Consider the following 26,120-nt stretch of genomic DNA (forward strand, 5'->3'; position numbering starts at 1 on the left):
GATTTCTTTATGGTAACTAGTTACTTATGTTACTAAAATCATAGTTACTTATTATTCATTTTTTAATGAAGTGGTATTCCATTTTTTTCCTTCAAATTTGATGTTTCTTTTCATATTTAATATGAGTAACTCGTCACCCCTCTTAGATAACTGGTTACCCCTCTTATGGCAGAAAGTTACTCATCTCAGGATAACTGGTTACCCCTCCTGGTGCATGTTATTTAACCTAGCTCTATGATTTTTTTTAAGATCAATCAAGTAATTGGTTACCCTACCCAGGATTTGAAAAAAAAAATGTACAATCTTAAAAGAACATGTTTATAATAAATAAATAATAATTTTTAAAATAATTCATATTACAAAAAAAATTTACAAAACAACCAAAGAAAAATTTAATATAAAATTAGTAATAGAAAAACAATATAAAAAACAAATAACCTAAAAAATAATAATAAAATTACAAATACACCAATCCAATTTTGATTAATAGGAAAACTATGGCATAAACTAACTTTTATACAAAAATATTATGAAAAAATAAACCATAAAAGTAAAAATTATTAAAAAAAAGAAAAGCCATAGATTAATTTTTTTTTTTTTTGAAAAATCTTAACAAAAGCCAAGCCCACATTTTGTTAGGGTTTTTTCCCAACCAATTTCACAGGGACCTCGAGCCTCCAACTTCTCTCCTGCGCTATCTCCTCCACTCCCCAACCATCTCTCATTCGATTTCTTCTTGATTCCGCCAGCCTCTCTCACTCAGTCGGTTCCTGCACCATTTCCCTCACTCCGCGACCCTCTCTCACTGTATTTGTTCCTCACTTCGCCACCCTCTCTTACTCACCCACTCATTCCGTAGCACCTTCTTCCTCCAATAGATCCATTGCGTCCTCCGTCAAGGTCTTCACCAAAACCGGGAGGTCCAGAGCCACAGCCACCGCCGGGTGTCCATCTACTGCAGATTGGAGATTATGGAAATGGGGTTCATCGATTTAGCTTCACACACATTGTAAATTGTAAAATCTTGATAAGCTTCTTTTTTTTTAAAAGGTTTGAAGAAGATTCTAATTCATTATTCTCTTAAACAAATTTTCAACTACTTGTCTGATATGCCATTTTTATTGTCATCTTTATGTGGTAATATTACGTTACTTATTATTAATTTATAACACTGCCACAAATTGACATCTCTTTTTGCAAGGTTGGGTGGTTTAATGTCCTTTTGTCAAGTTGATGCTTTCTTTTCTTTAGTTGTTCTTTTCTTCATTTCTTGTTTATATTTACTCAGTTGTGTGAATGTTTATCTTCTTTAGCTCCCAGGATGACTTTAGTAGACATTGTGGACTTATCTAGTGACGATGAACCGGATGAGGTGGAGGTAAAAGCTGTTAAGTTAGAGGCAGAGGCAGAAATGGTTGGGAGGACGTTACAACCAAAGAGGTGTAGTAGAGTCGAATTAGTGAAGCATCAAATGTTGAAAACCAAATCTACTGCACAAGGAAATGAAGAAAATGGGAGTGTAAAGTCTTTGAATCCTAGTCATAATTTTTTGGATCAAGGGCAATCCCCAGCGGAAGATACTTGTCTTTCGTCAACTATATCAATGTCTCCAGCGCCAATTTGTCGTCAGTTTTGGAAAGCTGGGAACTATGACGATGGTCTTGGTTCCAAAGTCGCACTTCAAAGTATTTTTCACTCTCTACTTTTGCATTTTGCTATTGGAAATGCATGCATTATTTATTTGGTATAAATGAAAATTTTATATAAGTAAAGCTATAAAACCTCCTAAACTTTGACCCAAGTCTTATTTTAATCAGTCTTAAAAAAAATCACAAAAGCTTATGTGCCATCATTAGTCCAATTTCTTACAAATAAAAATTTTCACACATCATGCATATATCTAGAGTTAGCTATGGTGGGAATGGACAAAGTTGACAAGAGGTGCAGGGACTCTGAAGGTAGGGTTATGGATCTCTTCGAAGTTCGATTAATAAGAAGGAAAGATGCTTGTACTTTCCTTGTTTGGTATTATAAGTAAAATTGAAGAATCACTATGGTTTATTCATGTTATATCCGACGTGTCAAAGTAGAAAAGAATGTTATTTATAAGTTCATAACTAACCTCTTTGAAACTCATGAGTAGATTTGTTGAAGTTCAAGTGACTTCTTGATCTCTTGATGTTTCTCTCAATCCAAAGTTATTTCGTTTCTTACTTAAAAAATTATTCACATATTAGAGTTTAGACAACTCTAACAAACTTAGTAGTGATTAAGGGTAGATCTAGGAGTTTTCTGGGGTTAAAATGACTTTAATTATGACTATTATGATGAATAAAGTTGTTAATCGATGCAAACCTTTGGAATGTTCTTTTAATGAAGTTGAAATTTGGAGTGATTGAATGCTATTGTGACACCTTATAGTTTATATGGTAAGATTTTCAATAATTACTCAATTATTTATTCATATATGGTTGTCATTTTTTAGTTTTGAGATGATGATCAATTGATTTGAATTATTTAAGTAGTTGGCAAAAATAATAGATTTTTTTTATAAGCATTGGATTTAGTGCTATAATTAAGCATTGGGTTAATAATATGTTTGTATGATAATTTTTTTTAAATAATGATTTTACAAGAGAATCCTTCATGTTGAAATTGTAGTTAATGATACATGATAGTGTATTGTTAACTTTCTATAGCAAGTCATTATACTACATTAATCACAATGTTTTTGTTAGGAGTAAAGATATGTGCACACAAAATTTGCACCAAAACATTGCACTGATAAATCTTTTTAACTTAGTGACATAAGTGCGTGTAATGTTTTGGTCAAATTTTTTATGCGCATATCAATACTCTTTTGTTGGTAATCATCGGTGGTTTAGGAAAGAACATTCTATTAGAAGAATTAGATTTATATATATTTATATTTTATATGGGTTATCCCTATAATTGGAGGAAAAGGACAATATTTTTGTAATTTTTAAGATTTGGGTTAAAGTTTAGGAATTATTGGTGAAATTTATGTGCCTTTAACAAACCATCTAGTGGCTGTTTAAAAAAGCATAACTTCCATTGCAATTCTATGATAACTTTAAATTAATGCTCAATTAAACTTTGAAGTTGTTTTCCGATTATTGTACATGACATCAATGTCATTGTTGTGCATCTTTTAACATTTACTTTATGGATTGCAGATGGAAAAAATTATCTACAAGTCCATCCTATGTTTCTTCACTCCAATGCCACTTCACATAAATGGGCATTTGGTGGTATTTTTCATACTTTTTTTTATGTTGTTTCTATCAATAATTATTCAAACATGCTTTCGTTCATAAATTGCTACTTCTCTTATAGTTTTTTTCACTTTAATTTGATTTGTGTTTTCAGCTATAGCAGAATTGCTTGACAATGCAATTGATGAGGTAAATATTAATTGTCTTAAGCTTTTCTTTTTATTTATTTATTTATTTTGATGAGGTTATTGAAGACTCTAAATGTGGATCATCTTTTTTCCTTTTATTTGAAGACATTTTTTAAATATCATTTTGGTACTCTATTTTGAGTTCATACCAGTTTTAATTTTAACATTGTATTATTGATAATACTCGTGTGGTACCCTGAGTTCTACAATACTATAAAAAATTAGACTTGAATTCAGTCAAATATATTTTCAAGAGCTAGTGCACTCGAGGAGGAGATAGTCATTGTGGGTCATCTTGAAAGTGTAGATGTATCATTGATATTAAAAATATATTACTGTTTCGTAAAACATAAGTTATCACATGAATATTATCAATAGAGGGTTAAAACTTAATTAAGTCATATCAATAGAGGGTTAAAACTTAATTAAGTCAAAATATAAGATACCAAGACTATATTCTCTTATAGAATAGTACACTTTTAAAATATTTTAGTGTGGAAAAGGAGTCATTAAAATGAATCTAGCACAGCAAGGACTCCATCAAATCATCCTAACCCAAGGAAACCCAAGTATTTGGAAAGAAAATACAAGATTCACAGAGGGAACTTTTCGCATGTTTTCTAAATCTATCAATTTCAACGCTAAGATGCTATAATTTTTTTACTTTTCTAGAACACTCAATATGAGTAAAATGTAGCGAACATAATTCTAGATAGCTATATGTACCTAGTAATTAGTAAACACTTGTAAACTTAAGACTACGTTTAGGTGGTAACTATGTCCCTTATTTCTCACTTCGCCAATATATATGTATACATACATGGTTTTCAAATGTGGTTGAGACATACGCCTTGAGGCGAGGTGGTGAAAAACTGCATCTGAGGCTACGCCTCTTATGACTGGACCGAGGCTTATGCCTCATACTGTTCAGGCGCTACTGAGGCTTACACCTCTTATGCTTAAGTAGTTGAGGCGCACAAGGCTTACGCCTCTTATTTACATAGCTTCTGGGTTGTTTTCCAAGGCTCATGTGGGCCTGTTTTTAGTTAATTTTTAGGGCTTTTTTAAATAACCTCTTTGTGTTTTTTAACAAGATTTTTCTGTTATTAAACGACCAAAATAAAACCCTAAAAACACTTTCTCAACATCTCTCATCACTCCCCACGCACTCCTCACTCCCCACTCACTCACTTATCTCCTCAGTGCTCTCTCTTCTCTATGTTGTTGACTTCTTGGACATTTGAGTTGGAACAAGGAATCTATCTTCTTTATGTTTAGACTTTAAGTCTACTATTCTATTAATTAGGATTTTTCATTTGAATTTTTAATGAATTTAGTAAATGATTTCAACTTATAACTAGTAATTTCATGAATCTTGTGAATTTGTAATAGAATTATGTGTTGTTTGTTATGAATTTGACAAGTTTTATGATATTTTATGAAGTTTTATGTTATTTTATGAAGTTTTTATTCTTACTGTTGAGGCATGTGCCTCGAGGCTTATGCCTCGCGGTACTAAGGGAAAACGCCTCGCCTCATGATTTTGCCTTTCAAAACCTAGCATGCGTATATATATATGTATACTATATCTGGATTCATCCCATAACCATCAATACAATTATCGATAAACCCCTCTACCACATATTGTCTATCATGGACTCAATTAGAGTGTGGGTTGATATATGGATTGGAGAAACAACCTTAGAATATTGGGTCCTTTTACTATATAGAATTGTTAATTCTATATCATTCTCTTGGAACAGTTTGTTCTTTAGAAATTTAACGAACAAGGACAAGTGTCATTGCGGTGTTAGATTCTTATACATGTTTTATCTAGAAGTCGATAGAAGGATATGGAATGTAGTGCTCCGAGGTTTTCTACCCACCAATCTTTGAGAAATAGGCCAAAGGCAATGGTTTTAACCACTGTACGTCTCTCCAATTTATTTGGAAATATATGGCTGTAGTGAAGATAAAGGTTTTTGGATGGTTGGTAACTCTAAACAAGTTGAATACGTGTGAGAACTTTCAGACATGTCTCCCTAATTTTTTGAAAAAAGAGACAGAGGTCAAAAAGGCTGACCTCCTCCCAATAAAATTGAGAGCCCTCACTTATGGCGGAGGAATACCGTGGTTACAACTAGAAAAAACACAACAGACCCCAAACCCAAAAATTAAAACCAGAAATTGCTCCAATCTCTAATAAGGTCAGAAAAGGCAACCCCCCAAAACATTTGTTTCGATAAACCCAAGTAGCCACCCAAAATTTTATCTTATCCCAGATAGACTCAGATGTACTGGAAATATCTTCGAAGAGTCTATTATTTCGCTCTAACCATAAGACCCAAAACGTAGCTAGAACGGTAGTTTGCCACAGGCGAGAAACCCGCTTACCGCCCCCTAACCTTGTCAGGAACAATTGAGAACAATTAGAGGGCATGCACCAAAGAATACCAAACCCCGCTAAGACTTTTCCCCACACATCTCTAGCAAGACGACAATCCATGAATAAATGGCTAGAGGATTCCCCTGCCTGCTTGCAACAAACGCACCACCCAGGGGACAAGCAATGGTAGGGTCTTCTTCTCTGCATGTTGTCTATAGTATTTAATTTATCGTTGAAAACCAACCAACCAAACACTTTTACTTTCGAGGGAGAGACACTTTTCCACAAAGACTTTGCCCACTCCCGAACTGAACCCAACTGAGCATAACTCAACCTCCAAAAGGCCGACTTGCAAGAGAAGACTTCACCAACGTCAGGTGTAGCCACCCTCTCTATCAACCGTGACAACTCGATAATGCTGGTGATCTCCCTTTGAAACAAATTCCTTCTAAAACGCAAATCCCACCCCACAGTATCCAAGCCCGACTCTCCTCCGAGAATCACCAAATCCTTAATCAAACAGTTACTGGTGGTAGAAACCAAAAATAAATCAGGGAATTGATACTTTAAAGGTGCACCGTTAATCCAAGTATCTTCCCAAAAACGAATACGATCCCCCTTCCCCACCTTGAAACTAACCAACTGAAGATATTCCTCATAAAGAGAAGAAATGTTTTTCCACGGGCCACGGACAGACAACCTCCCTCCTCTACCAGTGTCCCAAAGACCTCCATCCCCCCCATATCTACTCAGCACCACTCTATGCCACAAGGTATCTTTTTCCAACGGAAAACGCCACAGCCACTTCATGAGCAAAGCCTTATTTCTTGCTTCCAGATTACCAATTCCAAGGCCACCATGGTCCCGAGATTTACAAACTTCTTTCCAAGAGACCAGATGGTCCAACTTGTTGTGATCCGCACCTTCCCAAAGAAAGTCCCGCATCAACTTTTCTAAAACATCTATCACCCCTTTAGGAATACGGAATAACGACAAGTAATACACCGGAAGAGAAGAAAGAATCGATTGAATAAGTGTCAATCTACCTCCCCTAGAAAGGAAAGCACATTTCCACCCATCCAACCGCTTTACACAGCTCGAAACGACGGGCTCCCAAAAACCTTTGTTGCGAGGGGCAATGTTTAAAATACCGCTTATACGCCTCAATGCGTTTTGTTTTTGTGAGGCGAGGCGTATGCCTCAAGGCGCATTGAGGCGTACGCCTCAAATATTTAATTAAAAAAATATTTTTATAAATCTAAAGATATAAAGTAAGATCAATGTGTCTTATAAAACTCAAACATAGAATAAGAAATGCCATAAAACTCAAACATACCATAAAATGTATCATAAAACTCAAGCATACCATAAAATGTATCATACCATAAAACTCAAACATACCATAAAATGTATCATAAAACTCAAACATAAATATCTCATAAATTATCTAAATTTCTAAAATAAAGTTAACTTTTGTTTCTAGAACTAGAATCCTAGATTCTACTATCCTAGAACAAAATTTTAATGGGACAATGATTTAGAAATCATATTCCAATTCATCATTGCTTGACAAATCATTATATTGTAAAATCCTCTCATCATCATCCTCCTCTTCATCATCACGCTCATTGTCGCCATCAATATTCTCCCATTCATCTTCATCCAAGTCTACTACGGTCTTTCGTTTTCCTAAGAAAAATTAATTACAAACTAGTCAATAATTGATTAACATAGTATCATAATCTAAATTAAAACAAGAATTAGAGTTTACGAACCCGCTCTTGAACTAGATGCACTTGTATTGTTTTGGTTTAAAGTCAATCCCAATCCTTCAACATTAACTCCAAGATCCTCATCATTTGGCCTTTGCAAATTCTTCAACATTTTCATTTTCATCAACGACCCATTCATCATCAGATGGCAACTCATCAATCAATGAAGCATCATCTTCTTTTGATAGAGATGTCAACTTCATATGTCTATCTTTCAACCTTTTGTTGAACATTATATATACCAAAGAATGCATTCTTAAGGTAGTCAGTCGATTTCTTTTTTTTGTATGAACTTGATTGAAAGTACTCCAATTCCGCTCACATCCCGATGCTGAGCAAGTTAGACCCAATACTTTGATGGCAAATTTTTGTAACTCTGGAGTGCCATCTCCAAATTGAGTCCACCATTCCACTAAAATTGAACATTAAAAGAACAATTACTTTAGTATATATATATACTACAAATTTTCTAACAGTATTATTAGAAATAAATTCAGACCTTTACCTGGTGATCGTTTTTCAAATGTCTGTTTAGCTTGGGTGAATCCAAAGAACCCTTCCTTGTTGTGAAAAGTGCTACATTGAAGGTCAGCTTTCTCTCTGTCTTCGGGGTTCGGTATAAGTTTGTCCATACAATGGAACAAACCCAACTTGATCTCTGGATGGTTGGAAAATCCTGGTGCATAATGACAACGAGGATTCAAAAAGTACGCAGCGGCATGCAAATGTCGATGCAACTGAAGTTCCCATTTCTCATCTATTATTTCCCATATCTCCTTGTAATCTTTTTCTTCCCCACCCAAATTTTGTGCTATTTTTTCTTTTGCTGAATCCATGGCATTATAGAGATAACCCATAGCTGGTTCTTTATCAGCGTCAACTAACCTCAGCACTTCAACCAAAGGTTTTGTGGTCTTAATGGCATAAACCACACTTGGCCAAAAATGTTTGTCCTTCAAAACTATTTTCCTTGCTTCTTTTCCTTCTGGTTTAGATGCCCAAGCACAACTTGTCCACTCTTCCGAAGTAAACATAGCCTCTAAAGGTTGCTTCACTTGATAAATGCTTTGCAATGTAAGAAATGCGGTTGCAAATCTTGTGGCAGCAGGTCTTAAAATATCTCTTTTGGCAAATTTTCGCATCAAGCTTAGGACCCATTGATGATTGTGAATAAACTTGCTCAATTTTTTTGCTTTCAGTAAGGCATTCTTATGTTGTGGCAACTCTCCAATTTTTTCAAGCATCAAATCAAGACAATGTGCAGCACATGGAGTCCAATATAGATGCTTTCTTTTCTCCATTAATAATGTACCCGCCGCTTTGTAGGCACTTGCATTATCAGTTACTACTTGAATAACAAGATGCTCTCCAATTTCTTCAATAACATCATCCAACATTTTAAACAACCTTTTTGCATCTTTGATAAATGAAGAGGCATCAACACTTTTATAAAACACGGTACCACTAGGATTATTGACCAATATGTTAATTATACTTCGATTTCTAATGTCTGACCATCCATCAGACATAATTGAAACTCCCGTTTGTGGCCACGTCTTCTTAACATCCTCAACTATAGCATCGGTAGTCTTTAGCTCCTCCTTCAATATCCATGTCCTAAGCTCATACATACTAGGAGGTTTCAATCCCCTACCATAATTGCCAATTGAACGACACATATTGATAAACGAAGGACTCTTAGCTAAATGGAAAGGCAAAGCATTCTCAAAGAAACACCTCCCAATGTCCATACAAACTTTATTGTGCATTTCTTTTGCATTTTTTGGAGTTATTTGAGTTGGTTCAGCGGCTGTCTTATCACCATTATCACCACCTACATTCATCATAAACCTATCTATTGGCCCTCTTATACCTCTCCTAGGAATGGGAGCATTTTGTGAAAAATAAGAACCCGACTCAACCAACTCTTCAAAATTAATTTGACTCACATGTTTTTCCAAAGTTTTTTTTTTCAAGTACTCCACAAATTCATTCTTCACTTCTTCGGGGACCTTCGGACATGGTGCAACATCTTTCCTAGTTTGAGCAAGGTGATCTTTCAACCTCGTAACACCACCCTTAATAACTTTTTTGCAATATACACACTCAAGATATTTATAAGTTCCAGGAGTATCAACCTCAATGCCATGCTTCCAAGCTGGATCTTTCCTATTTGAATGAGTCCCACCACTATTATTACTGCCACCACTACCACTAGCTCCTTCAACACAACTTTTTTTTTAACTTCTAACCATTCTACTATCTACACAAAACAAAGAAATAACCAAAATAAACACATTGAATCTATCTAACAACTAAAAATGGATTCTAATATAAAAATAAATAATATTTATTTACCTTAACACTCCTAGTTTAGTATGGAAAGAAGCTTCAGCACCAAGCACCAGCAACTATGTGGAGAAATAGAGAGGAAGGCAGGAGGAGGTTTCGTTTTTTTTCTTTCTTTCTCTGCTTCGGCAGCTTCAGGTTCAGCAAGCTTCTGGGCAGAGGATGAACATAGGAGGCAGAAGCAGAACGTGAGGGAGAAAGAGAGGCTGAGTGAGCTGTTAGGGTTTCTTTGTAGTTTTATTTGTTTTAAGTTATTGGGCTTATTAATTTAAAATATAAGTTTTAAGTTTTATTATTGGGTTTGGGCCTATTTAAAATAAATTTTATTGAGTTTGGGCCTATTTGAGATAAGTTTAAATAAATGTTTTTTTGGGCTTTTTTATAGCAGATTTTTTTGGGTCTTTTTGGCATAAAACAGCCCATAACCCCCTAACCCCCTGAGGCGCACGCCTCAGCCAATTCCGCCTCAGCCGCCTCAACTCGGCGCCTCAGTGTAGTGAGGCGCACGCCTCACCTAAGCTAAGCAAGGCGCACGCCTTGTTGCGTTTTTTTTCCGCCTCACACTGAGGCGCGCCTCAAAAACGTTTTTTTAAACATTGGCGAGGGGAAGCCCCCAGAGGAAGACCCAAATACTTCATAGGCCAATGACCCACCTCACACCCAATCTCCCTTGCACGAAGTTCCACTATTTCCTCCTCCAAGTTAATCCCTAACAATTGGTATTTCTGCAGATTAATAGAAAGTCCAGAAACCACACCAAAGACGCTCAGAATATCCAGCAGCGTTGACAGAAATTCATTATCTTCCACAAAGAAGATAGTATCATCCGCGAATTGAAGGTGGCTGACTTCCACAAGATCTTTTCCTACTTTGAAACCTCGTAAAGCCGAGACGCTCTTAGCCTTGTCCACCATACTCCCCAAAACATCAACAACCAAGGTAAACAAGAAAGGTGAAAGGGAGTCCCCTTGGCGAAGACCTCTAGAGCCCTTAAATTTTCCTCTTGGTCTCCCATTTAAAAACACCGAGAACGAAATAGAAGACATACACCCCCGCATCCACTTCCTCCAAACTTCACCAAAACCTTTCTTATCCAGAACGAAGCCCAGGAAATCCCAATCGACACAATCGTAAGCTTTCTCAAAATCAATTTTGAAAACCCAACCCTTCTTGCCTTTACTCCGATACTCCTCCACCGCCTCATTAGACACTAACACCGTATCCAAAATCTGCCTACCCTCTACGAAGGCACCTTGAGTCTCAGCAATTGTATCAGAAAGAACTCCTCTAAGACGACCAGCCAGCACCTTTGAAATAATTTTGTAGAGACTAGTCACCAAACTGATTGGCCTGAAATCTCGCACCCGACAACTATTCAACTTCTTCGGGATTTGGCAAATGTATGTCTCATTGGTCTTCCCATGAATAACCCCATCCTTAAAGAAGCCATCGAACACAGCCTGAATATCAGTCTTGATTGTATCCCAATTATCCTGATAGAAAGCCATAGAGAATCCCTCCGGTCTCGGAGCCTTAGACACATCGCACTCGAAAACTGATCGATGAATTTCCTCTTCCGAGAAAGGCCTCTCAAGGAGAGAGGACAAAAAGGAAGGAATAGGCTCCCAAGAGATACCTTCCACACCACTCCACCTCCTATGGACACAAGAATACAACGAAGAGTAAAAACCAACAATTGCCTTTTCAATATCCACATCTTTGTCTAGGATAGTACCGTCCTCTTGCTCAATTCTAGAGATGAAATTCCTAGCTTTACGAGCACTAAGGATACTATGGAAGAGCCTTGAATTAGAATCTCCTTGTTTAGCCCACTGGCATTTTGACTTAAACCAAACTCCTCTCTCCTCTTCAAAAACAACTTGCTGCCATTCTTTCTTAATCTCCTTCGCTCCAAAAGTAAATGATCATTCCACTGGCCACCTTCCTCTAATCTATCCAACTCGAACATCCTTCTTTCCAAGGACTGTTTAAGCAAAGATCTTGACTCATAAACCTCCCGACTCCACCCCTTAATTTTATCTTTAACCAACGAAAGTTGTTCCATGAAACCATATCCCGGCCACCCCAACAACGTAGACGAGTTCCACCACTTTTGACAAAGAGCCTTGAAATCTTTATGCTCAAGCCAAGAATTATTAAATCTAAACGGACTAGGGCCCCACGAAGGAGGGTTGGAATCCAACACAATAGGACAATGGTCTGAGACGAGACGAACCAACACTTCCTGGCGAATGAAAGGATAAAACTCAGTCCATAGTGGCGAAAATAAAAATCTGTCAAGCCTACTACAAATTGGCCTCTGCCTGAAATTAGTCCATGTAAAACGACCATTATGGAGCTCAGGATCCACCAAGTTCATCTCTCTGATCAGTGCGTCAAAATTCTTCATGCTGCTAGTGTTGGACGTACTGTTTAGTTTCTCATCTCCTCTCCTTACCACATTAAAATCTCCCCCCAAACACCAGTCACTACCACAAATGACATGTAAACCTGCTAACTCATCCCAAAAACTATCCCGTTTACCATAAACCACAAGCCCGTAGACACCGGAAAACCACCAAGGGTCCTTACCCTCAGCCTCAATTCGAATGGAAACTGTGAACTCCCCTACCAAAGAATCTGAAATTGAGACACTACGAGTATCCCAAACTGCTAAAGTTCCACCTGATCTTCCTATTGCCGGCTGAAAAATCCAAGCTTTAAATCTGGATCTCCAAATACTCCCTATGAAACTCCTGTCTATTTTAATCTTTTTCACCTCTTGAAGCACGATAATGTCAGGATTAACCTTACAGATGGTTTCTTTAATCGCCTGCCGCTTCTCTTTATTGCCGCTACCCCTTACATTCCATGATAAAATCTTCATGAGAATTTTCGACACCCAAACTTTCTCTTCTTATCAAAATTAACATTAAACTCAAGTTTCTTAAGTTCACGAACACTCTTTTTAGGCAAAAAAAAAGGGCTCCCGATCTCTTCCTCCCCTTGATTACTAGTTAGTAAAGAAATTCCAAACGATTCCATCACTGAAGCAAGTCTGGAGTAATCATGAGGCCTGTCCACCTCTACCACAGTAATTTCCTCTGAACCCACGTTCTCTTTCTGGGATCCAGAAACCTGGTTAACCACCAAACCTTCCTCTTCAACTTCTTCACCCCACAGCCTTCTAGCTTGGACTATGATATCTTCAAATTCCTCCCTGTCTGCCTCAGAGTCCAAATCAACATCCTCCTCCTCGGAACTACAATTTTCCAAAATACCATCTTCCACTGAACCAATGAATTCATCCTCTTCCACATCTTGACCACTAGACATCGATGTCTCTAGTTGTTCTTCTAAAAGAGAAAAACTCTCTGGGCATAAATCCTTAGGCCTACGTTGATAAACTTTCAGGCTTTCAGATAATAAGTCAAAGCCCGTCTCTTCTATTGCTGACTTTTGAAGAGAAACCTCCCCACGGCACCGAACTGTTTTTGAATGGTCTTTCCAAAGTAAAATTTTTCCTTTGCCGAAGTCCTCACAAGTCTTTGGGCTTCTAATCCTTCGAAGGGGTCTAGTCCAAGATGTTTTTAAATTTATCAAGGGTCGGCAGCCCACTTCAAAGTCCATAAACCTTGGATTGAAGAGAGCCCTAACATGTAAAAGATGAATAATAAAAGAAGCAGCCCTGTTATTCAAAGTGAAAGCCCAACCCAACCTTCCAAATGAAAAAGTAATAAGAGCCTTCTGTATAGAACACGTGGAAATTTTGAAAGAAGAGAGGCGGTTACACGTGCTCTCCTTCTCCTCTACTGCACAGGATAAGTCAGAAAAACGTCTTTGGAAAATAGACTTTAAAGGGGAGCAAGAAATTAGGGAAACGGTCCCTTCTGTTATGCGATCTGCACACTGAAAATCCGCCACCTCATTAATGACGCTGTGAGACTGGGAAACGCTTTGGTTGATCTCCAGCAACACCTCAACCGCTGCACCTCTTGACCCCGGCGCCACCCCATCTGGACATCCCTCCTTCTGAACCTCTGTTGGCGCCTTCGGAATCTCAGAAATAACCACCGGATCCTGGGTTGTTTTTCTAACCCAGACTTTTCTCCTGACTCTTTGATTCTCCTTTGATTTTCCTTGATTTTCTTCAAGCTGTACTCCTCTGTCGACAACCACATTCTTAACCCCCAAACTTCGGTCACCAACTTGGGATTGTAAAGGCTGATCATCTAGGTTGAACAACTTTAAAACTATGCTGCTTCCTTCATACGGCAGGGAGATTGAACCCGGAATGAAGCCATTAGAATCACCAAACATTCTCAGCCGCGCAAAAGAAATATCTCTCATCTCTAAAGAACCTTTGTCCACTGCCATTAAACCACCACAAAGAGTCCCAATGACCTTGAACACGTGATGATTCCAGATATTGAGAGGGATGCCCTCGATCCCAATCCAATTTTGGAAACAACTGACTTTCCTATTTGCCACCTGATTATACCAATTCCAAGGTTGAAAAAAAATCTGCATGTCTGCAATAGTGATCTCCCTTCTACGTATTAGTTCCTGTTGTAAGCCTTCACGAGGGCACCAAATAATCATTCTATCATCAGACACAAAAGTTGAATCCACCTTGACTCCTAGAACCTCCTGTAATCCTTCAAAAATTGTCTTCCACTGATGCTGGCTTTTGCTGCGAAACACCAGCACTGCATGACCCTTTTTACCCGAGAAGAATTGACTGGCTCGACTACTAAGCTTATCATCAATCTCCTTCTCTTCAATCCCTTCTACCACGGAGGCCCACGACTTCTTAGATAGGCTAGGTTTTTGATGTAGCTCCTTCTGGTTGAAACCTGCCTCTCTCCCAACCGAACCAAGAAGGCAATTGTTCAGTTCCATCCAGCAAGATTCCTAACCTTCATCCGGGATAATGACGCATCTGATAGCACTATGAATAAAGGTTGAAACTTTGAGAAAAACTCATCTGATATTTCTGAAACATTCAATTGTCACCCTCTGGTTATTGTTCCTGAAAACGCTTCTGAAACCTTTCCTATTGGCATCCTTCGAGGCCGACAAACGCCTAATCTCATCAACCAACCACCTTGCGCCTTCTAAGGACAGCCTAATCTCAAATCCAGATAACCTTGTTCTTTCACACAATCGGACTGCCCCACCGTCGTTGGTGAAAGTGACCATGAATACCTTGTGCTCTGTTTTGAAACTCCAATAACGATGAGGGATGTTACTGGAATTATCAAGAACGAAATTATTTTTACGTCCAATTCCAGTGGGGAAATGGATATTTTGCTTCACAAAACCAGTGGGGTTATGTGAAAAACTCGAACCTTCTCTCATACTATCCATGTCTCCCTAATTGATGTGTTGTGTAAAAGAAATCGGAAGTCAAGTGACCACAAACTTATGCACTTTCTACAAGGTAAATTTAGGATGAGTCCCTTTAGATGATGGAAGTGGATTAGGTGTGGCCAACATTTTGTCATGCTATATTGCAACATGTGGAGAGGCCCATGCTCGTGTGTCAGCGAGGAACGATAGAATGTAGTTGTCTTCGCTATTTTATGGGATGTATGGTTGGAAAGGAACGATAGAACCTTCAACAATGTTGAAAAGGATGCGAGATTTATTTGGGAAAAAGTTAAGCATTGGGTGGTTGTACGGACCCTCAATAACAAAGATTTTATAACATGCTCCTTTATGCTTTTCTATGATTGATACTTACAGTTGCAGTGGTGATAGAATTTGTGAAAGTCCTTGACTATACTCTATATGATGTTTTAGAATGAATCAACTTGTGGCTTATTAGGCTATAAGAATATTGTTTCTTTTATAAAGAAAAAAACATTGACGTCGGGCATAAGTTGGCATTTATCCCACATTGGATGTGCATTGGCCCTTGCAAGATATTGAAGAAAATCAGCCTAAATGCCTACATTGTTGATTTACTTGCTGTTTTGATGATCTCCCAACACTGGCACTGTTTGGTAGGGTGGAGGGAGAATAGAAGGGAGTGAAATGAGAGTAATAATCTTTTTGAATTGTTTGGTAAGAGGGATAGAAAAATGGAAGGGTAGATTTCTATTTTTTTATGAAATTATTATATGATCTTTCTATTCAATTTTTAATACAAGTATGTGTATTAGTAATTCTAAACAAACTGCAATAGAGAGTAATAGAGCATGGATTCTCTTGAGGATTTGTAATCCTCTCACCTCTCATCTCCCTCCAACAATCTTTCTTGCCAAACAAGAGGATTTTACCTCTCCCACTATCTTTCTCCTTCCTCTCACCATCTGCTCACTTCTCCCTCCTACTAAACATGGCCTCAATATTGTTTAACTGATTTAACAGGATACAATCCCTCTTGATGAGTTTAGAGTAGATGTCTAGTTTTTTTTCTTCTTAGGTGGGATGAATTGATGTAATCAGCCCATGACTGAAATTATTTGTAAAATATATAGGTTATTTTAATTTATTGGGAGAAGTCTTGTACTATCTAAATCCCAATATTGAAGTTTAATGATAATCATTATCAAATTTTCTCCAAGATTCTAGTTTCATTTATTATCTCTTTGCCTTTTGAAATCTCCCTTAGTTCATATAGGTTTAAATGCTTCAAACCTATGAAACTTGTCGCACCAAGGTGTACCCATATGGAAAGTGACTCCCTCACAGGGAAAGGCAGTCAAGGTCGGATGTGTCTCATTTGTCCCATTTTGAAAATGTGTTGTGTTGATCTTGGGTTTATAAGATCGGAGTTCCCCTCATAAAGCTAGTCTTTTGGATTGTTAATTAGCTTGTTACATTAGGTAGTAACACCACATGTAATATTTTTCTTAGACCAATCATAAAATAATATGTGCAAAGTCAATGTTTGTCAATTATAAAGTAATACATAAAATAATTATGGTAGGTTAGGTTGGTGATTTGGCTAGTTTCAACAAATTAGGCATTGTTTTAAACTTCACTCTTTTACTTTCAAAATTTGACAGATCCAAAATGGAGCCACTTTTGTAGTTGTTGATGAAATCTCAAATCCAAGGGATGGAAATCCAGCCTTGTTAATTCAAGGTATTATGTACAATTTCATCTAGCAATAAAAAATGATTTGGAAGTATCACTTTGTACTTACACATGATTATCTGTAGATTTGGCGATACACATTATTGAAATGTTTCTAAATCTTGTTTCTAAGTCTTGGTTTTTGTATTGTTAACTAGATGATGGTGGTGGAATGGACCCTATAGCCATGAGAGGGTGCTTGAGTTTTGGATTTTCAGAGAAAACAAAATCATCGATTGGACGGTGTACGAGTTCTAGCTTTATTTATTTTTTTAATTTTGTTTTTGTATCTTATTGAAGTTCATTAATATTTAAGGTTTTCAGATGGAAATGGTTTCAAGACTAGCACAATGAGACTCGGGGCAGATGTAATCGTCTTCAGTCGCCACTTGGATAAGAGGTTTGATTCAAAGTGTTTTGATTACTTAAATCTCCAAGTTTGGTGGTATTGCTTTTGTGAATTCAAGGGTATATTCATTCTATGATAAATATTAGTTGATGAAATAAAGACGTAACAACTTAGAAAGACTACTAGGTATTTAATTATGTAATTCAAAATTGGTCACTCTCTCTAGAAGATTGGAAATAATTAAACACTATCTTATCTAATTATGTTACGTGATAAATTAAAGGGATATTGGCGGCTAAAATACCTAAGTTGCTACAATTGAAGTACTTAAATACAAGTCTTTTTTTTAATTGTAAAAATACATAACTTCAATAATTTTGTACTCCATAGTTACCTAACGTTAAATTTTCAATTAAGTTTAACCAGGCATTGATGTGGTAGCATACCATTGGCGGCTAAAATATCTAAGTTGTTATGGTTCAAGCACTTGAATACCTAAGTTTTTTTAAGGGTAAAAATACCTAATTTCAATAATTTGGTATGATAGGTACTGTTAAATTTTTTGTTAAGCTTGACCCAGACATTGACGTGATAGCATTCGTTTGGTCAAAAATCAATTTATTTAGACTAAAATTATTTAAGTATAGATTGTTTTTGTATTAGTGATCATTGTAATATGTGAGCTGTGAGTAGTGTGGGAGTTGTGTATCACATTTTAGTGTCTAAAATGTGATTTTCCCTCTTTTAAATGTATTGAATTTAGGTATATGCAATTCACAGCTTGAATATTACTTTAAACTAACGTCGTGGCTTATGCATGCATGATGAATAATTAGTTTAGGTCTTATCCCCTTATTCTTGTGTGCAGGGTATTGACTCAAAGCATCGGACTTCTCTCTTATACATTCTTGAGAAAAGCAAACTATGACAGAATAGTTGTACCTATGGTAGGTAAGTTTTTTTTGCCAAATTTAGTATTTAGTAGTCTTTTTGCTTTTATGGATTCTTGTTCATCTAATGCCTGCTGTGCTACTTTGTTTTGGAGATAATCAGCAATTGAGTAAATAAATTTAATGTTTTGTAGTTTCATTTGCCTTGTGAATTTTGGTTGTGTGGTGCTTGACTTGTGTATTAATTTTATTGTAGGTTCATTATGAGTTTAATACATCGACGGGTACATTGGACTTCTTGCATGGTAAAGAGCATTTCATGTCTAATCTTTTGATGCTGTTGCAATGGTCTCCTTTTGCGACAGAAGCAGAGCTTCTGAAGCAAGTAAGCTTTTACACAATCATTATCTTATTCTTTTCTAATCATTTGCTTGTTCCTTTTTCAACACACGCGTACTGAGTTTATTTCTAACTTTTACTTGCATGATACTAATTTCTTCATTGTGTCCTTTTGAGTCTTGATTCATCAAATTGTCAATGATTTGAACAAAGTTCATCTTGATACATTTCGTAGTCTCATTAAGAGGCATGCTTACTATTAATCATCTTGTGTCTATAAATACTAAGAAATGATCATGGATTGATGCGACCCATTTTTCATGTTTTAGAGAATTAGGAAATTCCAGTTAGTCATGGGAAAGATATGACAGATCCCTTCACTATATGAGGTTGTTAGGGTAAAATGGGGGATTTGCTCACTTGTGATGTGAGTGAGTTAATAAATCAATAATAAAAAAAATCCTGTTGCTATCTTGAGGGCCTCAAACATAATTTGTTTTGAAGTTCTTTTTGATAGTTCTAAGTCCCATTGATTTTACCTTTACCTTAAGATGATATATCCATTAGCATCTAAATGAATTACTCATGTGATAGTGAATAATAAAAGGACATATTGCCATACAAATACAGTTATACTGAAAATGTTTGCTGTGCAAAGTGATGTGTTAACCATTCTATTTTCTAGCTTGCTTATATTAGCTTTGATCTTATGATAGTTCGATGACATTGGGTCTCAAGGCACAAAAGTTATTGTCTACAACTTATGGGCCAATGACGACGGGATTGTGGAGTTAGACTTCAATACAGATCCTAAGGTAACTTGTTCTGTCTTTCTTTTTCGTTTCAAAATGTGTCATCATTATATGTTTAATTTTGGTTGTCTTTTATGTATTGATTGTTGCAGGATATTATTATTAGTGGGGATACTAGAAAAATTCAAACAATCCCTGCTTGGAAGTCAGTAAATGAACAACACATTGGCAACCGGTACCATTATTCTCTTCGCGTAAGTCTATAAATTAAGGAGATGAAAAAACCGCTCAACTTTATTGATGAATAATTTCTCTTTAAATAACTTTACAATGTGATTAACAAATTTCATAAAAAATAGGATTAGAATAACAAACAGATCAATACAAATAAAACACCTATCTAATTAAATTTGAATTTGAATTTTGTGAACACTCACCCTCAGGCTTGGCTATAGATGCCGATAAGACAAGCTTGCCTACAAGAAATTGGAAGGTTTGTTCAGATAGATCTTTGGGAGTAGATTATAGCTAGCTAGCTGCTGAGATGTCTGCACATATTCAATACTGATGATGACATGTCCATCACTTTTTTCTTTTATAAAGTGTTAATTAACTTCGACATGTTTAGTCCTGTCATGATGGATTGGTTTATGAGCTATACTAATTGTTGAATTATCACAGTAGAGTTGCGTAGGTTTGTCAAATTCAATTTTCAACTTGTTCATCACTCTTTTAATTCAAATAATTTCATAAACCCCATGTGCCATAGCTCTAAACTTGGCTTTTGCACTGCTTTTAGCAATAACTGATTGGTTTTTGCTATGCCAAGTTACCAAATTTCTCCATAATAATGATCAATTGATCCAGCCCAATCTACATCAGTTCTTGCAAAAAATAAGTCTTTGCCAGGTGTCTTCTACTAGTATTTCAAGATTCTATATACTGCATTCAGATGACCTTAACATTGTTCATGCATATATTCAATGTTTAAAATACCGTTTTTACGCCTCAAGGCGTTTTGTTTTTGTGAGGCGAGGCGTACGCGTCAAATATTTAATTAAAAATATATTTTTATAACATCTAAAGATACAAAGTAAGATCAATGTGTCTTATAAAACTCAAACATAGAATAAGAAATGTCATTAAACTCGAACATAACATAAAATGTATTATAAAACTCAAACATAATTATCTCATAAATTATCTAAATTTGTAAAATAAAGTTAACTTTTGTTTCTAGTACTAGAATCCTAGATTCTACTATCCTAGAACAAACTTCTGATCAGTTTTTTTGGGCCTATTTAGATCAGCTGTGTTTAAATTTGATTTTGGGCATTTATGGGCATAAAAAAGCCCATTACGAAAATACACCCCTGAGGTGTACACCTCTCTCAATTTCCGTCTCGGCTGCCCCAACTCAGCGCCTCACTACAGTGAGGCATACGCCTCACCTTTGCTAAGCAAGGCGCACGTGCCGCCTCAAAACCACATTTTTAAACATTCTTGTTTGCTTGAGAACTTTTTCTTTTAAAGTAGACTGGGGTACTCTTGTTGTCTAGGCATAGGCATAGGTGGTGGTGTTGATTCTCCCTTGGGAGAAACAGGATTAAAATATCAAATGCAACAAACAGATAAATACAAATAAAACAAATCCTATCAAATGAAATTTGAATTTCGTCAACAAAGGCCTGTAGTTGAAAAACTTTCGAGTGAATAAGTTATCAGAAATCAAAATTTTTACTACAGTATTCTTGTTCCTTCAGGTTTACTTGTCCATCTTGTATTTGCGAATACCAGCAAGTTTCAGAATAATACTTAGGGGGGAAGTTGTGGAACATCACAATATCGCTAATGATCTCAAATTTCCACAATTTATTGTGTATAAACCTCAGAATGCAGGAGCTGTTGAGGTTGGTTATATTGTGCTGTTTTAGTTGTCTTCATCAAGTTTCAATGATTTCCAGGATGCTATTAGTTCATAATTTCTGTTGGTACATGCAGCTCTTTGGTTTAAATTGAACTTCTTTCTCTCATTATTCAGGGTCAAATTATAACAACTATCGGGTTTCTTAAAGAGGCTCCAAATGTCAATATCCATGGCTTCAACATCTACCATAAAAATCGTTTAATTCTTGTAAGTATTTTTAATATAGAAGTTAATATTTTGTATGGGAGCACCATGCTCTTGATGCGTATACGAATATGTTCCATTTAATATAAATAATCTATGGTTGTACCACTACCTCCTAAGCATAAGTTATTTCATAGGCTTCATACAATGCCTTGATACTGTAGAGGCTGTTCATTTCATTTTCTTGATTTTCTTCTCCCAAGATGTATTTGTTTAAAGTAGTTCTTGAATATATTTTACAATATTTCCTGTAGAATTGTATCCTTGGCTTCAGGTGTTGCTGTACTATGTACTGTATTCTGTACATGTAATACATATAATTTCATTTTCTGGATCTTTGTACTGTAATGTAACTGAGTTGTCTGTTACCGCTTTTGTTCCCCTAATTCGATGCAATATTCTTTAATTGGGTTTATTTTGTACCATATGATATACATCTTAGACCATCTCCAGTGGAGAGTTATAAATAGTGTTGTATTGTCATTTTTAGCACATCTTGACAAAATGACACTCCAATGGTAATGCAAAATTTGGCCCACAATAAATGTCATCTTTTTTATTTACTCTTTTACCACTAATTAATGTTGTTTATATTAATTTAAAACTTTTAATTTTTTATTTCTTTATTTATTTAATAATTTTTATATACTTTCAATAAAAATTAAATGATTTTGTTGACTTTTTAAGTTAATTTGCACCAAATGTATTGGAGCACAATTGCAAATATAGCATCGACTCATTTTTTGAGCCAAATTTGGCACAAAATTTACACCATCCAATCCCTTGGAGATGGTCTTGCAACTATTATTTCTCTAGCAATTTTACATTTAAGAGGTCTTTACTGTATTGTCTTTTCTACAGCCATTTTGGCAGGTTGTGAGTTATGCAGATAGTAGGGGAAGGGGAGTTGTGGGTAAGAACCTGCTACCTGTCTCATGTTTATTGGTTTTCAAGGTTGCCAGAAATGTGTCAATATATTATTTTCTATTTTCAGGTGTGCTGGAAACAAATTTTATTGAACCTACGCATAACAAACAAGATTTTGAGAAAACTTCCCTTTTTCAGAAACTTGAAAGTCGTCTGAAGGAGATGACCTGGGAATACTGGTGAGCTATTATATCATTACTGTACCTCTTTTGTTACTTTAATTAGGCTCCTCGCCTGACCCTACAATATTTGGGGACTTTATATTTGGTGAACTATGAAAATTGCTATGTGGTTACTCAGGAGGTACTCGAACCTCAGACCTATCATTACTATACTATGTGTGAAAGGTTTTGTTGTTCTTTCAGTTCTTGCTTCTTGTACCCTTCTCTTTCTAGTTGTCTATTCTGTTGCTCTGCAGTGTAGTACTACATATCATGATGATTTATGGATAACAGAAATATCAAGTTAGAAGTTTTACTTCATGATGCTGCATTTGTGTACAGTTGATACAGCTTATGCAACAATGGTATAATAGTAGTAACAAGTATAAATAAATTTTATCATGAATAAGTTTTCACAATAAAATTAAATAGAAATGTATCTATAATATGATATAAATACATTGTCTACTTAAATTCTAATGATACTAGATGAGAAAGATATAGTTAGTGTTAATAAATAGGGATAATTGCGGCATAAGTACCCAATGTTTGGGTTTTGTACGCGGCATAGATCCAATGTTTATTTTTAGTGGCAATAGTACCCAAAGTCAGTAAAAGTGTAATTCCGTCATTCTCTTCCGTTAGGTCTGTTAATGAGCTGATAAGACAGACACGTGTCACGTTTTTATTGGTCCAAATCATAATTATTTTTAAAATATTATTGAGCTGGACCAATCACGGAGTGACACGTGTTGGTCCAGTCATCACGAAACGGAGACCTAATGAGGAGGCTGACGGAATTACACTTTTACTGACTTTGGGTGCTATTGCCACTAAAAATAAACACTGGGTCTATGCCGCGTACAAAACCCAAACATTGGGTACTTAAATATCCCTAATAAATATCATGCTTAGCTCTAATTACAAATTAGTGGATTGCCTGAATGAATCAATGAATTGCTTGCTTTATAATTATATCTAATTTTAAGTGTTGATTTACGAATTTTTATGGAAATAATTTATAATTAATAAATTGATTTATTAAATTAAAAGTAATTTCATAAATTAAATTTGTAGCTTAGAATTACTAGTTAAATGAACTAGCTTGATGAACCCCAGCGAACATTTTAGAAAGAAAATAGAGGAATTGTATGCCATAGACATATATATAAGATTAGCTTTACCTTTGTGTTTGATCTTTATTGTTGCAGTTTGCTTCTATTTGGTGTGTGCACAAGCTTTTCTACTTCCTGCTAAGTCTCATCTTTTTGTTTGTTATTTCTCAAGGGTTAAATAGACGTCAAACTGAACAATTTTATCAAACTTTGACAGGGATTACCACTGTGGATTAATCGGGTATCAGGTCAAGAAAAAACATCCAATTCAGAAAATCCCACCTCTTTTAAGTAGTAAAGTGTCTGCCACATCAAATCATAATTCCTCTGATGTTAATACTGCAAAGGAGTCACTTATCAGATCTGGGCACACTCTCCCTAACACTAAAAGTCGACATGAACAGGGTTGGTATTTGAATTAAGATCTTAATCACCATCAACCATATGATACACAGCATATGATCTTTTTTTTCTTCCTTTTTTGTTAAATGTAGGCCTACAGATGAAAAGAAAAGAGCTTGGTAATTTTGAAGAAATTCAGAAGCTGAAAAGGCAGGCAGTTGGAGTAAATGTAAGTGATCTGCGGTACCCTTTCTGATCAGCATAAGCAACTTGTGCTTGGAATTTTATGAAATGCATCATTGATTAAATAGCTTCAAATTTTTCTCTTACGTTTTTATATAGAATTTAAGCACTAATGGAGGTCTGCTGAAAAATCAAGAGGCAACGATTGTACTGGAGGAAAATGAAAAGCTGCATGCAAAGTGAGTATATGGCTGATTTCTTTTCTACCTGATCCTGGATTAGCTCATTTTTCATGATTATTAAAATCTTCTTTGGATTGAATCCTTATGGAATGATATAATTTCTTTTTCCTTTTTCAGATGCTTGGAATATAAGAAAGAGGAGGAAGAACTTAAGAATAAGGTACTTGTAATGTTGAGAAATTTGCTGTGCATTATGGATGTTTATGAATACTTGACGAGTCTTATAATTTCCTGTATTTATATAATTTAATGCGTGATTTGCATTTTTTGGACACCATTTAAGTAGGAATTGCATTTAGAAAAGAGTGTTGACATGAAATGCAATTTAAAAAAAAACTACTTTTCAGAGAATCAGATATTCATTCTTGTTTCTGTGCAGGTGACCCGACTCAAAAGCCAAATAGAAGTGGTTGACAATGAGTACTCCCGGTTATTGGCTGAATTACAAGAAATAGAAAAAATTAAGCAAGAAAAGGGTGTATGAGTCTGTCTCTTGTGTTAAATTCCATTTAATTCTTTAATTTATTAGCCAAGCAGCCTTTAACAAGATCTTAGGTAGATAAGAGACCAAAACTGATAGCTGCCGCCGGAGGCCGACGCATCTTGTCTCTTTTCCTAGTTACCGGCTAATGTAAATATCGGAAATGAAGCTTTTCTAACAGATGAGATGAGGATCTAGGTCTCCTGTTTTCATTGAATTCATAAATAGTCATGTTGTACAAAGTATGTATGTTGATGGTAACATACAATTAGTCCTTGTACAGAACAAGATAAGTAATAGAGAAGTAGATTTGCATTCCAGATATTCTTGTTTACTTATTTTGTTGATTATATAAGTAGTGTTTGTCAGTTTTAGTCTAGGAACAATTACATTAAACAGTAGTTATGTATTATTACTTTTTTAAAAATTAATTTGGCAGATTGAACTTGAGACTAGCTTAACTAGTTGGGTGAGTGGGTTATTTTTTCCTGTAATTTATTTCTTGTTTTAATGAGAACATATACTGAAATGCTATATTTGGTATAAATTTGTTTTGTTTTACTATTATTTTTAAAAAAAATTATTTCGTGTGAACTATTATTTGTGTTGTTTTCTAATCTAATTGATTTTGAATGCTACTCGACTTGCGAGAGTGATCCAGAAAATTGTAGGATGCATGTATAAGTATAAGTACTCACTTTTTATTATCCCTTAAAAGTGCATGTTTAACTGGTCTATGAGCAATAACAGTACAAACTCACTTAAGTGGATAGATAATAAGATTCTAATATTTTCAAGTAGGAAACCCATCAAGAAACAATGTATTTGTTGGCAAAGAATAAAATTCTCAGCATTATTTTCCAGTGAAACTAGAAAACAAAAGCTATTGTAAGCAGAAAAATAACATCAGCTTCTCTTGGTGTAATTTTTTATTTATTTTCAAGCTTGCCAATGAAAATCTATGGAACATCCAAATGATGCTCCTCAATCAAGATCAATTATTTTGACTGCTCATGGATACATGAATGAATGAAAGGTCAATATCTTCTATGATTTAGTAGTAAAGGATAAGGGACGCTAAATCGAAATATTAGTTATTAGAATTAAAATATTATAAATATATATTAACATTGTCTTATTAGAGTTTTAGTAAATCGCACTATATAAAAATGAAAGTAGCAAAATGTTTCT

General features: G+C 35.6%; 1 protein-coding gene across 3 annotated transcripts; it reads left to right on the forward strand.

The window, feature by feature from the left end:
• Positions 1 to 625: 625 nt before the first annotated feature.
• On the forward strand, positions 626 to 25,476 carry LOC133830298 (protein MICRORCHIDIA 6-like). 3 transcript variants are annotated; one of them, XM_062260249.1, is made up of 20 exons: positions 626 to 1,050; positions 1,314 to 1,685; positions 3,198 to 3,272; positions 3,391 to 3,425; positions 16,948 to 17,026; positions 17,176 to 17,262; positions 17,342 to 17,417; positions 18,235 to 18,313; positions 18,513 to 18,641; positions 19,312 to 19,410; positions 19,500 to 19,601; positions 21,111 to 21,257; positions 21,389 to 21,481; positions 22,340 to 22,391; positions 22,473 to 22,584; positions 23,899 to 24,086; positions 24,176 to 24,252; positions 24,366 to 24,445; positions 24,566 to 24,608; positions 24,828 to 25,476. In XM_062260249.1, exons 2-20 carry the CDS (start codon positions 1,322 to 1,324, stop codon positions 24,930 to 24,932), a joined length of 2,022 nt encoding a protein of 673 aa, XP_062116233.1. In that variant the 5' UTR covers positions 626 to 1,050; positions 1,314 to 1,321; the 3' UTR covers positions 24,933 to 25,476. The 3 variants fall into 3 exon arrangements, with proteins under 3 accessions (XP_062116233.1, XP_062116235.1, XP_062116234.1); XM_062260251.1 differs by having other exon boundaries at positions 626 to 1,016; XM_062260250.1 differs by having other exon boundaries at positions 626 to 1,009.
• Positions 25,477 to 26,120: the final 644 nt, after the last annotated feature.

This window comes from Humulus lupulus, chromosome 4 (genome assembly GCF_963169125.1).
Source record: "Humulus lupulus chromosome 4, drHumLupu1.1, whole genome shotgun sequence".
NCBI lineage: Eukaryota > Viridiplantae > Streptophyta > Magnoliopsida > Rosales > Cannabaceae > Humulus > Humulus lupulus.